The 14,120-nt window shown below is 46.2% G+C and overlaps 1 protein-coding gene across 7 annotated transcripts in view; it reads right to left on the bottom strand.

The window, feature by feature from the left end:
* SNUPN (snurportin 1) overlaps nucleotides 1–14,120 on the bottom strand; it is a 41,955-nt gene continuing 27,835 nt past the window's right edge. For all 7 annotated transcript variants that reach the window (XM_032342381.1, XM_032342382.1, XM_032342378.1 and 4 more), the window contains 6 exons: nucleotides 10,869–10,973; nucleotides 9,582–9,678; nucleotides 7,629–7,726; nucleotides 4,610–4,684; nucleotides 2,987–3,067; nucleotides 1–595 (listed from right to left, as the gene is read on the bottom strand). In XM_032342381.1, coding sequence (XP_032198272.1) covers nucleotides 275–595; nucleotides 2,987–3,067; nucleotides 4,610–4,684; nucleotides 7,629–7,726; nucleotides 9,582–9,678; nucleotides 10,869–10,973 — 777 coding nt within the window. In that variant the 3' untranslated portion in view covers nucleotides 1–274. The remainder of the gene's footprint in view (nucleotides 596–2,986; nucleotides 3,068–4,609; nucleotides 4,685–7,628; nucleotides 7,727–9,581; nucleotides 9,679–10,868; nucleotides 10,974–14,120) is intronic.

Below are 14,120 nucleotides of genomic sequence, written 5' to 3'. Positions count from 1 at the left end.
TTTCGTAAGAATTACCTATATTTACACTGTGAATATCTGGGTTACACTTTTTACAGAAATTACTGCTCAAATCCAAAGACCACCCAATCTGGGAACCTCATTCAACGGTCTGAGCCAGCATTTCTTTTCTGATAGGAGATAAGCTATATCCAGCTGGAGTGGCTTTGGAAAGTCCACTCAAAAATGAAATAACCTGATGTTGTCACTATCTTCCTCCCCAGCCTTCTTTTTGGGACGAAGCACCATCCTGTGATTCCACAAGGAGCCATGCTGTTTAGTTCTCCATGAGGCTCTCAGCGGGGTCCAGGCTACGGGAAGGACTCTTCGGCCTGGGGGTGGACAGGTGTTCCAACTCATAGCACCCGTTCTCAGATGCCTTGTGTGCAACATTCTCCTTCATGCCTTCCTGGCTTCTTTTATGCTCAATAATCTGCTGGAGCTGGAGCCTGGCATATTCCGGTTTGGTGGTCAGCGGGCCGGCGGGCATGGCTACGCCAAGAACATCTGACACCATGTAGGGGCGCAGCCAGCCCACCAGAGGAGTGCTTCCAGGGCTATAGTGGGTCTGCTTGTGGTAGAAGAGGAGTCCATCTACCTACAAAAAGGGGAAGCGAGTGACCAAAATGACTTCTGGGCCCCCCTGTTTCCAGAAGAGCCTAGGCACACAGGGGCAGCTCTAGCGAGCCAACTCCCTTTTCTGGATCACTGCCAGAGGGAGAAGAATCCTTGTTTCTCACATGTGCACAATTTCTCTAGATGAAGAAATGGCCTAGTAAATTAAATTTTAGAAAATAAAAACATACATAGCACCTTCTTGTTTACAGGCTGCTTGCTACCCGCTACTTTATCCTCTTGCCCACCATCTAGGGTGTTTAAGAAAAGAGGCTAGGGCTAGTTCTGGGGTCCTCCCTAAAAACACAGTATGGGGGGGCTCAGGTGGCAGAGTCGGTTGAGTTCCTGACTCTTGGTTTCAGCTCAGGTGGTAATCTCAGAGTCATGATGAGATTGAGTCCCGCATGGGGTTCCACGCTCAGTATGGTGTCAGCATGAGATTCTCTCTTCCTTTCCCTCCCTTCCCACTTGGGCTCTCAATCTCTCTAAAATAAATAAATCTTAAAAAGAAAACAAAACAGGGGCACCTGGGTGACTCGGTTAAGCATCTGCCTTCGGCTCAGGTCACAGTCCCAGGGTCCTGGGATGGAGCCTTATATTGGGCTCCCTACTTGATGTGAAGTCTGCTTCTCCCTCTCCCTCTGCCCCTTCCCTGACTTGTGCTCTCTTTCTCTCTCTTGCTCACTTTCATTCTCAAGTAAACAAATAAAAATCCTTAAAAAAAAATTTAAAAATTAAAAAAATAAGTAAAACTAAATAAAAATAAAAACACAGTATGAAGCTGAAATTCAACTTGAGCCCAGGTCTTCTGTCCCCAGATTCCATGCATTTTTCACCACTCAGATGTCTCTGTAATGGAGAATGTATTCCACACAGGGAACAAAGCAGGGGAACTGGACAGGCCTCTCCAAGACGCTGGACTGCTGAGCACAGGGGAAACAGGCTGTCAGGAAGCTCTGTTCCCTATGCCATTGTTGGTTGCCACACCTCCCCCTAAATTGTCTGCGAGCTATGTTCTGGGAAACTCAGTTTTTCTCAACGGGAAGACCTCCTACAGTCCCACATTTTCTTTTCCACGATTCAGTGACTCATCTCTAAAAAGCATTTATTGTCACTGGGGCATACGGATTATAAATAAAGATGGTGTTCTTACCACCTTCTTAATTGACTCCCAGAAATGAAGGCAACTTGGCCTTTGCCATTTCCTCATTTGGGAAGCTGTGATCCTTTTTTTTTTTCTTTTTTTAAGATTTTATTTATTTGTTTGACAGAGAGAGAGAGATTAGAAGGAGGCAGAGAGGCAGGCAGAGGGAAAGGAGGAAGCACGTTCCCTGCTGAGCAGAGAGCCCAATATGGGGCTCGATCCCAGGATCCTGAGACCATGACCTGAGCCTAAGGCATAGGATTAACCCACTGAGCCACCCAGGCGCCCTGGGAGCTGTGACCCCTTTAGCAAAATATTGGGTTCAAGCAAATTCTTTTTTTTTTTTTTTAAAGATTTTATTTATTTATTTGACAGAGAGAGAGAGATCACAAATAGGCAGAGAGGTGTGTGTGTGGGGGGGGGGTGGGCAGGAAAGCAGGCTCCTGGCTGAGCAGAGAGCCCGATGCGGGGCTTGATCCCAGGACCCTGAGATCATGACCTGAGCTGAAGGCAGAGGCTTAACCCACTGAGCCACCCAGGAGCTCCAAGTTCAAGCAAATTCTTATGGGTGACTAGGAAGAATTTTAAAGGTTGTGAGGGGCAAAGAAAAGTTTTTGTGCTGAGCCTGGAGACGGTAATTGCAGGTTCTAAGGATGACAAAAGACTGCCCAGGACTGAGGAGATTCTAGGGACATGAGACCAGTGCTAAACTGGGGAAGTTCTGGACAAACTGGACAGGCTGGTCACCCTGCTCTCAGCCACTGCTCAGCAAGCACCACCACCCCAGGGACCATCTGTCTTGGGAGGGAGGATAAGAGTTCATCCCCCCGCTTGGTCTGTCAGTCACAGAAGCCCCCAACTCCACCCACAGCTATGGCAGTCAAACAAGCGACCTGGTTCTCAGGTTCATAGCAGAAAAGAGGTACCCAAGAAGGACCTAGGAATGGAAGGAAGCCTTGTCCCTACCTGTGCCCCCACCTTTCCATCTATACAATGAGGGGTGTAGATGAGCTGTCCTTCCAGGGCCCTTCCAGCTCTGGCATTCTGACTTATCTAGTCGGGCAGAGCTGAGGTTTTGAAGGGCAGTGGCACATCTTTCCCAGGAATCAGCTTCCAGCCCTTCTCTGATGCTCTGACACAGCAAAGTCAGAGGATATCCAAAGAGTCTACATGACCAAGCTTCCCTGCGTCCTGCAGTCTCATCAGAGCAGTAAGGACAAAGGTGGTTACCTCAAAAGGGAAATCCATAGACAGCACCTTACATAGGCTCTCCGGAGTACAAGGGAAATTCTTTAGTCCGACAAATTTAAACTAAAATAAATTAGAGCAAAGAATTAGTACATGTTACAAATAATATTGGTTCCAGCAAGTGAAACTGTATTAAAGAAGAAAAGTTCAGTCTCATCCTTCCCTACCCACCCCCACCCTCTGAATTACTGGGTTGTTAATTCTCAACCTTGCTTTAGCCACAAGAATCACCAAGGGAACTCTTAAAAATCACTCAAGTCCAGGCCCCACCCCAAGATTCTGACTGAATTGGCCTGGGATGAGTCCCAGGCATTTTTTCTTTCTTTCTTTTTTTTCTTTAAAGCTATCCAGTTGATTCTGACACACAACCAGGACTGAGAACCACTGTCCTGTGCTAGATTTAGGGACCATATGTTATTCTTGAAGCCATATGACAGTCCTAAGAAGGGCTAGTGCAGCTCCTTTCATATCAGCATGGATTTTTAGCCTGAACAAAAAGTGTAACAAAGTGATTAGGACTAAAACTCTAAAGTCAGATTGGTTGGGTTTCACTCCCAACTTTGCATCATTTCATCTGTATATGTCTCTGCTTTCCCATCTATGAAATAGGATAATAAAAGTATCTCCCTCATAGGATCGTTGCACAGGTTTAGTGGAATAATACATGCAGAGCTCTTAGAACATTTCAGACACAGCTGCTCCCATGCTCCCCTTCCTCATACATGTTCTTCCAGGACCTTCCTGGTAACATCACTGATGCTGACCTGTCCTGTAATTGGTTATCCAAATGCCTTTAAAAGTGTTGTAAGCAATCCAAGCAAATGCCAATCTACAGGGCTTTGCTAATAAAATGCCCTGAACGTAGCTGTTGCATATTTAATTGCTGAGTGGGTAGCAAAGACACAGGGGCTGGCATCCTGGGCTGTGGGACCTTGGGGAAGGCAGTCCCCTCTCTGAGCTTACATCCTCATCTGTCAAATGAGGCAGCTGACTAGATGAGCTCACTCTCAGCTCAGATACAAGAACAGAAGTTCTCAAAGTGTGGTCTGTGGACTAGCAGCACCAGCAACACTCCCCAGAGTTAGAAATGCAAATCCTCAGGCTCACCCTGACCTACTGAATCAGAAACTCCAAAGGGGAGGCCCAGGCATCTATGTTTACCAGGCCTCCGGATACTGCTGACAATGCTACAGTTTGAGAACCACTATACTAGAGCTCTAAAGAGCATTATTAATAAAAGCAGTTACTAGCATTTTATATCAACTATCATTTTATATTTATTGAGTGACTACCATAAGCATCATGTTAGGAGAACATGCACACTTCACATCCCTTGGTTCTTAGAACAACCCTGTAAAGTGGGTATTATTAACCCTATTACACAGATGGAGAAACTAAGGCCAAATTAGATTATCAACTTTAGCTAGTAATTGTTAAAGCCAAAACTGGTTCAGATGTGAAAGGCTGGTAAGCCCACATCCTTCCCATTGTGCCATGCTACCTCAACAACAAGATAATTTCATTCATAATGATTATATTTGGATAAGAGAACAATCCAAACCAACCCCCCCTAAAGAATCCTACAGTCCTAACACCAGGCCTTACAGGATTGAGCTTGGTTTTCTCTCCCAGTCCTTCTTCTGGTAGCTTTGAATGCATCCAGTAGAATCGGAAATCAGTCTGCCACAGAGAAGGGAAACAGAAAGATGAAATGCTGCTCATTTCAAACTATAACATGAACAAAACTCCCCATTCTAAATAGCCACCTAATTTTTAGAGACCTAAGCCCCTCTATCATTACCCTCATTATTCCTTAAAATACTGCCATAAGGTCAGGAATATGTTTATAAAATCTTGAAGATTTTTTTTGAAAGATTTTATTTATTTGACAGACAGAGATCACAAGTAGGCAGAGAGGCAGGCAGAGAGAGGAGGAAGCAGGCTCCCCGCTGAGCAGAGAGCCCGATGTGGGGCTCGATCCCAGGACCCTGGGATCATGACCTGAGCCAAAGGCAGAGGCTTTAACCCACTGAACCACCCAGGGGCCCCTGAAGATTTTTTTCTTAAAACCCAGTAAGGTTTTTTTTAAAGGATTTTTATTTTATTTATTTATTTTAAAAAACTGTTTTTAAAAAGATTTTATTTATTTATTTGACAGAGAGAGAGAGATCACAAATAGGCAGAGAGACAGGCAGAGAGAGGGGGGAAGCAGACTCCCTGCTGAGCAGAGAGCACGATGTGGGGCTTGATCCCAGGAGCCTGGGATCATGACCAGAGCCAAAGGCAGAGGCTTTAACCCACTGAGCCACCCAGGCACCCTGCCAGTAAGGTTTTTTAATAGTAGTCAAGCCAACATATATCACTGAAGGCCTACTAGGTGTCAGACTCCGTGCTAAGGACTTTATGCACATCATTATTAACCCTCAACCACACTCTGAGAGTTGGATTATGATTATCTCCATTCTACAGTTGAGGACTCTGAGGCCCACAGAGATTATATCATTTCCCCACAGAAAATACAAGGCGACCCTGTACTCTAACTCCAAAGCACATTATGTTAACATCTGTTTTATTTTAATTCTGAGGATTAGAAACTACTCTGTAGGGCACCTGGGTGGCTCAGTGGGTTAAAGCCTCTGCCTTCAGCTCAGGTCATGATCCCAGGGTCCTGGGATCGAGCCCCACATCAGGCTCTCTGCTCGGTGGGGAGCCTGCTTCCTCCTCTCTCTCTGCCTGCCTCTCCACCTACTTGTGATCTCTGTCTGTCAAATAAATAAATAAAATCTTAAAAAAAAAAAAAGAAAAGAAACTACTATGTAGTTGTAACTTCTTATAAACTACTTTATTTTCTGAATTCCTGATATGTATCCTTCTGTAGCTATTAAGTGCCTTTTGTTTCTTATACATTATTTTGCTTTTAAAAATTAAAAAAAGTCTGGGGTGCCTGGGTGGCTGTCATTAAGTGTCTGCCTTCAGCTCAGGTCATGATCCTAGCGTCCTGGGATCAAGCCCTGCATCAGGCTCCCTGTTCTGCAGGAAGACTGCTTCTCCCTCTCCCACTCCCCCTGCTTGTGTTCCCTTTCTCGCTGTATCTCTCTCTGTTAAATAAATAAAAACTTTAAAAAAAATTTTTTAAGAAGTCTATTCTATATATTATAGAAATACAGGTAATTTTATTTATTTTTAAGGATTTTATTTATTTGAGAGAGAGAGCGTGTACATGTGGTGTGCGCAGAAGCAGGGGGCAGGGCAGAGGGAGAAGCAGGTTCCTTGCTGAGCAGGAAGCCTGACATGAGGCTCAATCCCAGGACCCCAGGATCATGACCTGAGCCTAAGGCAGACGCTTAGCCAGCTGAGCCACCCAGGCGCCCTGAAATAAAGGTAATTCTAGTAACCAAATTTACAGGTTGTGAATACATGTTATGAAATATCCTTCAGCAAAATTAAAGGAAAATATGTTCGACACTGACTTTATGAGGTCTGAGTTTTAGGTGTGTCTCTGCTCTAGAGCAAGGTACTTACCATCTGTGGCTCTTAGCTTCCCATGCTTATATGTGAGGAATGACAACAGCACTCACCTTAGAGTGTCGTTATAAGGGCTTCAGTGAGATAGTGCTCAAACATGCTTGGCAATGCAAGTCTTAGCTATTATTGTTAGGACAAAGCATGTTTTCGAATTCTATGGCACCACCAACTAGCCTCGTACTTTCAGAAACCATGCTCTGGCTCATGGCTACAGAAAGCAGCAGCCTATGGTGACAACCTGCGATTCACACTTGGGCCTACATGAGGATGGTCCTGAAGCTTGTTAAAATGTGAGCTGACCCTAGAGTCTCAGATTCATAAGGTCTGCCAATTTGCATTTCTAACCACAGTGAGAAGGACTGTGATAAACTAATTGACAGGGAGGACAAAAAAATCACCACTAGACAACTGAGACAATGTTGCGGGAGTGTTGGGAACAGAAATGGAGTCTAAGGAGTTGACCCAGCTTCACTCCAGGGTCTGCGACTGTCACTCATAGGAATCGCCAATCTCAGAAAAACCTTGGGGGAAGGTGAAACTTGAGGGGACAATATTGGGGGGGTTCTCCTCATTTGGAAAATCTCCTTCCAGAACTGGCCCCTCAGAGATTCGAGCCGTTGTGTCATACGAAGGAGGCCCTGCTGTTTTCAGGGTCAGGATGTGGTTGGCAAGACAGCGGAGCTGGCTGGAGACTCTCCGATGGTGACTTAATTCCACCTTCTCTTCCTTGCGCAGCCTGCACAAGGTGGCATCCCTGTTGCCCACAGTCTTCCCTGCCAGCAATCCTCCTCTACTCTGGAGAGAGGGGAGGGGGCGGCTGCAACTTTTACAAAGTCCCAGCCTACCCCTCTGCTCCGTTTCACTCTTTCCTCCCCTCAAGATTGCTGTACTTCCCTTAGTTCCTCCTACTTCTTTTTTTTTTTTTTTAAACGAAGCTAATTTAAACACAAAGATACAAGGAACATTAGATAATGTTCTTGATATACCACATCCTGTGCACACATAGAAGCTGGTCACGTACCAAACCCACATGCGGAGTCACTTTCCTGGGAGGAGAGGAGAAAACAGGGGAAGACGCGAGGAGAGGACCTGTCCTTACCTGGCAATCATAAAAAGGGTGTCCCCGCCAGCACATCACATCCAGAACGTAGTAGGTCTGGTTCACCTCACTGTAAATGCAGTCCAGAATGGTGTAGTCTGGGGACACAGAGCAGAAAGTGAGGACCGGGTGCCCGTTCCAATCAGACTTCATTAGAGAGAAAGGTGTTGTTGTTGTTGTTGTTTTTAAGATTTTATTTATTTATTTGACAGAGACACAGCGAGAGAGGGAACCCAAGCAGGGGGAGTGGGAGAGGGAGAAGCAGGCCTCCCGTGAAGCAGGGAGCCTGATGCAGGTACCGATCCTGGAACTCCGGGATCATGACCTTAGCTAAAGGTAGATGCTCAATGACTAAGCCACCCACGCACCCCAGGGAGAAAGTTCTTCTTGGCCCTTTCTTGCTCCTGGTACTGCTGAAGGGTGATGTGAGCAGGACAGCATGAAAGAGATCAAGGCGACCCTTAAGCCAGGTGGGAATTCTAAACTTTTAGATAAACTGGGACATTTACTCATCTTAGGAAAGCTCCAATCCAAAAGCAAGCCATCTTCCATTTTAATTTACATGCACTTTTGAGTTCCTATCATAGGTGGTGTGTTCTGTGGGGAATATTAACTCTAAGTAGTCCCTGCCTTTAAGGAACTTACAATCTAAGTAAAGAGATAAGATGATCACAGAGAAAAAGAACCAAGAGTGGAACTGTACCACACAAACTAAGAGCAACAGGAATTCCAGAAGAGGGACACTAAAGAAGCAGGAAATGCTTCACGGAAGAGATAGCATGGAAGAGATGTGGTTTTCCGGGATCAGAGGATTAAAACAACAGGGCAGAAGGGAGGTGGGAGGGCATTTCAGGCCAGAATACTGACCTGACATGAGGAAAGGCCTCCAGGTTTGAAACGAACTGGCCACATGGGGGTAACAAGCAGGCAAGTGAGCTGACCAGAGCTAGGAGTGGGTGTAAGGAGTAGGGGAAAGACATGAGGATGGGTGAGCCAAAGGGCACATGTGAGACCCTCTAGAAGCTAACAGGAAAGGCTAGGCTGAGTAACAAGCACATGAAGAACCACCCAGGGAGCCTGAGCCGGCAGGGAAGAGAACAGCGTTTCAGGTCCAGCTCTGCCACTTCAATGAATGACTGCCCGCAAATGATTTAACCTCCATGAACTTAGTCTCCTCAGCAGAGCCTAGGTTGGAGAGGCTATGGTTAGAACAATGATAAAGGAGGACAGGGAATTTGGCAGGAAGCCCCAGAAGCAGCTCACCAATTTACACTCGGCATTCCAAGGGACCTCCCCCACCCAAAACTGCATGTGTCACCTTGTAATGGGTGTCCATGGGGAAGGTGTGTCGACTTTAATTCAGGGGTTTGTTGCCCAGCAGTCCTCACAGGACTGCATCTGTTCTGTAACTGAGGAGGCCTGACCTTGAAGACGGCCTGAATTCAGTGGATTCAACTTCCTTGAACTTGAAGGAGATGGCCTAAATCTAGAGCTACAGTTTCAAAGGTATACTTTCAAAGTGAGTCTTTAAAGCAAGTAACCAAGGACCTTCCACTGTCTTTTACTAATTACAAAACTTAATAAATAGGGCACCTGGCTGGCTCAGTTGGTAGAACTTGTGACTCTTGACCTTGGGGTCATGAGTTTGAACCCCTGTTGAGTGTAGAGATTACTTTAAAATATATATTTCTTTCTTTTTTTTTTTTTTTGAAATATTTTATTTATTCGACAGAGCGAGATCATAAGTAGGCAGAGAGGCAGGCAGAGAGAGAAGAGGAGGAAGCAGGCTCCCTGTCAAGCAGAGAGCCCGATGTGGGACTCGATCCCAGGACCCTGAGATCATGACCTGAGCCGAAGGCAGAGGCTTAACCCACTGAACCACCCAGGCGCCCTAAAATATATATTTCTAAACACACAAACAAACTGAATAAATAGATAATTTTATGTAGGTACCTTTTGCTGTTGTTGAGTTTCGTCTGTTGCCCCCTGGCAGAAGGGAAGAAAACCTGTTGACACAGTAACCACTCTTGGTGTAGGCACTGGTAGAACCCTGTGTGGAAAGTTACCATTCCCATTAGGCATCAAGGTCTCCTCACCCTCTGCTTCCACAGTCTGCAGGGGTGTCAGGCCCAAAGACGGCTCTCAACTTAGCCCTCCTGCAGGAAAGTGTTTCAACACCCATACCAGACCCAGTGGCTGCAAGAGATAGGGAACTCAAAGCACAGGTGACCTTCTCAGGTCCCCTCCCTCCTTGGGAGCTTTGTACCCTCACTTTGCTGTTGGTCATTAAACCTTGCTTTGCTGCCCACTACTCTGTCTGGTCTACCTCTTCATTCTTCAAAGTGGTGTGACCAAGAACCACAGGCACCGACGGAGAAAAAAGTCCTAAAACATTTATAGGGGCTCGTCCAGGATCTGCACCATTGTTAAGGACAACTAACAGATAAAGGTCATCAAACTCCGAAAGGTGGTTCAGATGGAGGCTCACATGGAGGTCAAATCAGACATCTACAGAGGACCTCTTGATAGATCGGGACGAGAGGAATCCTGACAGCCACCCCATCCAACACCCTGACCAGCAGGAAGTAGCTTTGAATGGTCGCCACACTTCTCCCCTAACAGCAGTTAGGGTTACCTCTTCAGAGGGGAGAATGATGAAGGACAGTTGGAAGGCAGACAAGTAGGGTCAAGGGGCCCCTGGCCTAAGAGGAAACCACTCTTTTTTTTTTTAAGATTTTATTTATTTATTTGACAGACAGAGATCACAAGTAGGCAGAGAGGCAGGCAGAGAGAGAGGAAGGGAAGTATGTTCCCCAGTGAGCTGAGAGCCCGATGTGGGGCTTGATCCCAGGACTGTGGGATCATGACCTGAGCCGAAGGCAGAGGCTTTAACCCACTGAGCCACCCAGGCGCCCCAAGGAAACCACTCTTGAAAGGATGTTACACCATCCTGGAAGGAGACCTCCACCCTTTCCCATGTTTGGATGACCGGCACAGGGAGGGTTAATCAGATGAAAACAGCCCGCTAACAAGCTTATAAAAACCCTTGGACTTAGAAACCCCAGTGGCAACCCTTTCTGGCCCCCTCCCTCCTTGGGAGCTTTGTGCTCTCACTTTGCTATTGCTCAATAAACCTTGCTTTGATGCTCACCAAAAAAAAAAAAAAAGGAACACAAAGTGCAAAGAATCCCTCCCGCCACAGACCAGGCATGCTGGGATAGGGAGGAGGCAGCGACTCACCCTGGAGGCCACAATCAGGGCTCTTTTTCCAACAGGGCACACGACCACAATCCATTCCTGCCCCAAATCCGAAGGGACGTCAATTAACCACTCAGACAGCATCAACTAGGAACACAAAAAAAGGCATTAAAAATCATCAGTGGGGGCTCAGGTCATGATCTCAAGGTCCTGGGATCGAGCTCTGCATTGGGCTCTATGCTCAGTGGGGAGCCTGCTTTCCCTTCTCTCTGCCTGCCTCTCTGCCTACATGTGATCTCTGTTTGTCAAATAAATAAATAAAATCTTAAAAAAAAAATTATCAGCGGTGGGGTACCCAGCTGGCTCAGTCAGTAGAGCCTGTGACTCTTGATCTCCGGGTTGTGAATTTGAGCAACATGCTGGGTAGAGAGATTACTTAGAAAAATTAAACACTAGGGGCACCTGGGTGGCTCAGTGGGTTAATGCCTCTGTCTTTGGCTCTGGTCATGATCCTGGGGTCCTGGGATCAAGCCCCACATTGGGCTCTCTGCTCAGTGGGGAGCCTGCTCCCCTTCCTCTCTCTCTGCCTGCCTCTCTGCCTACTTGTGATCTCTGTCTGTCAAATAAATAAATAAAATCTTTAAAAAATTTTTAAGAAAAAGAAAAATTAAACCCTAAAGAAAAGAAAATCAACAGGGGTGTGCTGCTGCAATGTTTGCAATGACAAAGAATTCACATCCTATATGTATAGTGAAAATACACACAAGGCTGACTGTAGACCTCTGCCCCACTTGCTCTTAGTTGACTTGTCTCAGCTGATGGGATAGAGGCCGCTCACTGTGAGCTTCAACTTCTCCCCTTATCTTCATTTCCTGCATCCATATCCATTCTTTCTACGTTGCCTCCTGTGTCTGGGTAATGGGACCTTCTTCCTCCCCTTACTTTGTCTGTCTACCTGCCATTCTTATAACTATTCTGTTCCAGGGGCTACACCTCAGAGATGAATGAGATCCCTGACCTTGAGATGCTCTTAATGTAGATCATCATTTCCGAAACTGGTGACCCCAAATACTGTACAAAGAATGTTGGGAAATCTGCCTTAAGGAAGGGGGGATGAAGAATGAAATCTTGCTATTTGCAATGACATGGATGGAGCTAGAGTGTATTATGCTAAGTGAAATAAGTCAGAGAAAGACAAATACCATATGATCTCACTCATATGTAGAATTTAAAAAAGAAAACAGAACATATGGGAAGGGGGAAAAGAAAAAAAGGAGAGAGGGGAACAAGCCAGAAGTGACTTTTTTAAAAAGATTTTATTTATTTGACAGAGAGAGAGACAGCCAGAGAGGCAACAGAAGCAGGGGGAGTGGCAGAGGGATAAGCAGGTCCCCTGCAGAGCAGGGAGCCAGATGCAGGGTTTAATTCCAGGATCCTGGGATCATGACCTGAGCTGAAGGCAGACACTTAGGAACTGAGCCGCCCAGGTGCCCCATCCATAATTGACTCTTTTTTTTTTTTTTTAAGATTTTTATTTATTTATTTGATAGACAGAGAGAGATCGCAAGTAGGCAGAGAGGCAGGCAGAGAGAGAGGGGGAAGCAGGCTCCCCGCTGAGCAGAGAGCCTGATGTGGGGCTCAATCCCAGGACCCTGAGATCATGACCTGAGCTGAAGGCAGAGGCTTAAACCACTGAGCCACCCAGGCACCCCTCCATAATTGACTCTTAATGACAAAGAACAAACTGAGGGATGACAGAGGGAGGTGGGTGGGGGGATGGGCTAGATGGGTGATGGGGATTAGGGAGGGCACCAGTGATGAGCACTGGGTGCTACATGGAAGTGACGAATCACTGAATTCTACTCCAGAAACCAAAATTGCACTGTGTGGTAACTAACAAAATTTAAATTAAAAAAAAAAAAAAGGGGGGGTGGTGATGGTGTTGAAATGAATTTTGCGAAGATTAACTCATGGCTCACAATTCCTCCCATCTCCACAGAGACCAGCCATCACCGAATCGCCCCCACGGAATCTTTCATCTCTCCTTCCCCTTGGCCCACAAATTGCTCAAGTCCTAATCTTCAAAAACAAAACAAAAATGAAAACCTTTTGTCACTCTGTGTTTCTATTAAACTATCCCACTTTGTCCTTCTTAAAACGACTTCATATTTCTAGATGCTGCCCTCCCCCACACCCTGACACCCTCAGTCCAGACCTGCTACCCCGAAGCCCTGCCAGAGGCCGTCAGTGACCTGCTTGCTGCCAAGTGTCTCTCTTCCCTTCCCTCCCCCTTACCCACCCCACTCCACTCCTCGTGTGACGCTGCTGATCACCACCTCCTCATTCTCCTTGACACATGTTCCCTTGGCCATGTGAGCCAGTGCTATTCTTTTTTTTCCCTCCAAACACTCCTCCACACACTCCCCCAAAACACCCAGAGAATCTTCAGGAGGCTGTTTTAGGTTCCCCTTTTCTTTTCTCTTAGATGTTATCTGCTTGGGGCTGGTTGTATCTACTTCTGCATCCTCACCTGCCACTTCTGAAAGGACACCCCCAATTCTCCTTCTGTTCCCCTCTCTCTTTCTTTCTTTTCTTAAGTAAGCTCTACACCCAACATGGGGCACAAACTCACAACCCCGAGGTCAAGAGTTGCACAGTCCACCGACTGAGCCAGCCAGGTACCCCAATTCTCCCACTTTTTCATCTCCTGACTGCTTTCCTTTCCTCCAGACCTGTATTTCCAGCCGTCCACATGGTATCTCTTTCTCTGCTTGCTCTCTCTATACCTTAACTCTGAGTCCCCAAAACAGGATTCATGGCCTTCAGTCGCCCAAGTACTTTCCATCCCTGAAACTCCCCTCCTTCTCCTTCTGTACCCTGTAGCCCTGTTAATGGTAATACCATTCTCTGTTACCAAATCTCATTTTTTTTTAAAAGATTTTATTTACTTATTTGTCAGAGAAGGGATCATGACCTGAGCCGAAGACAGACCCTTAACTGACTGAGCCACCCAGGCATTCCTCTGTTATCAAATCTTTTTTTTTTTTTTAAGATTTTATTTATTTATTTGACAGACAGAGATCACAAGTAGGCAGAGAAGCAGGCAGAGAGAGAGGAGGAAGCAGGCTCCCTACTGAGCAGAGAGCCTGATGTGGGGCTCGATCCCAGGACCCTGGGATCATGACCTGAGCCGAAGGCAGACGCTTTAACCCACTGAGCCACCCAGGTGCCCCTCTGTTATCAAATCTTAAACTAAACATAGTCAGTGTGTCCTTAAAGAATGGTAGTGATACA

The sequence above is a fragment of the Mustela erminea genome, chromosome 5 (assembly GCF_009829155.1).
Source record: "Mustela erminea isolate mMusErm1 chromosome 5, mMusErm1.Pri, whole genome shotgun sequence".
NCBI lineage: Eukaryota > Metazoa > Chordata > Mammalia > Carnivora > Mustelidae > Mustela > Mustela erminea.
Note: the sequence above shows the minus strand (reverse complement) of the source record. Positions and strands in the feature narration are given on the sequence as shown.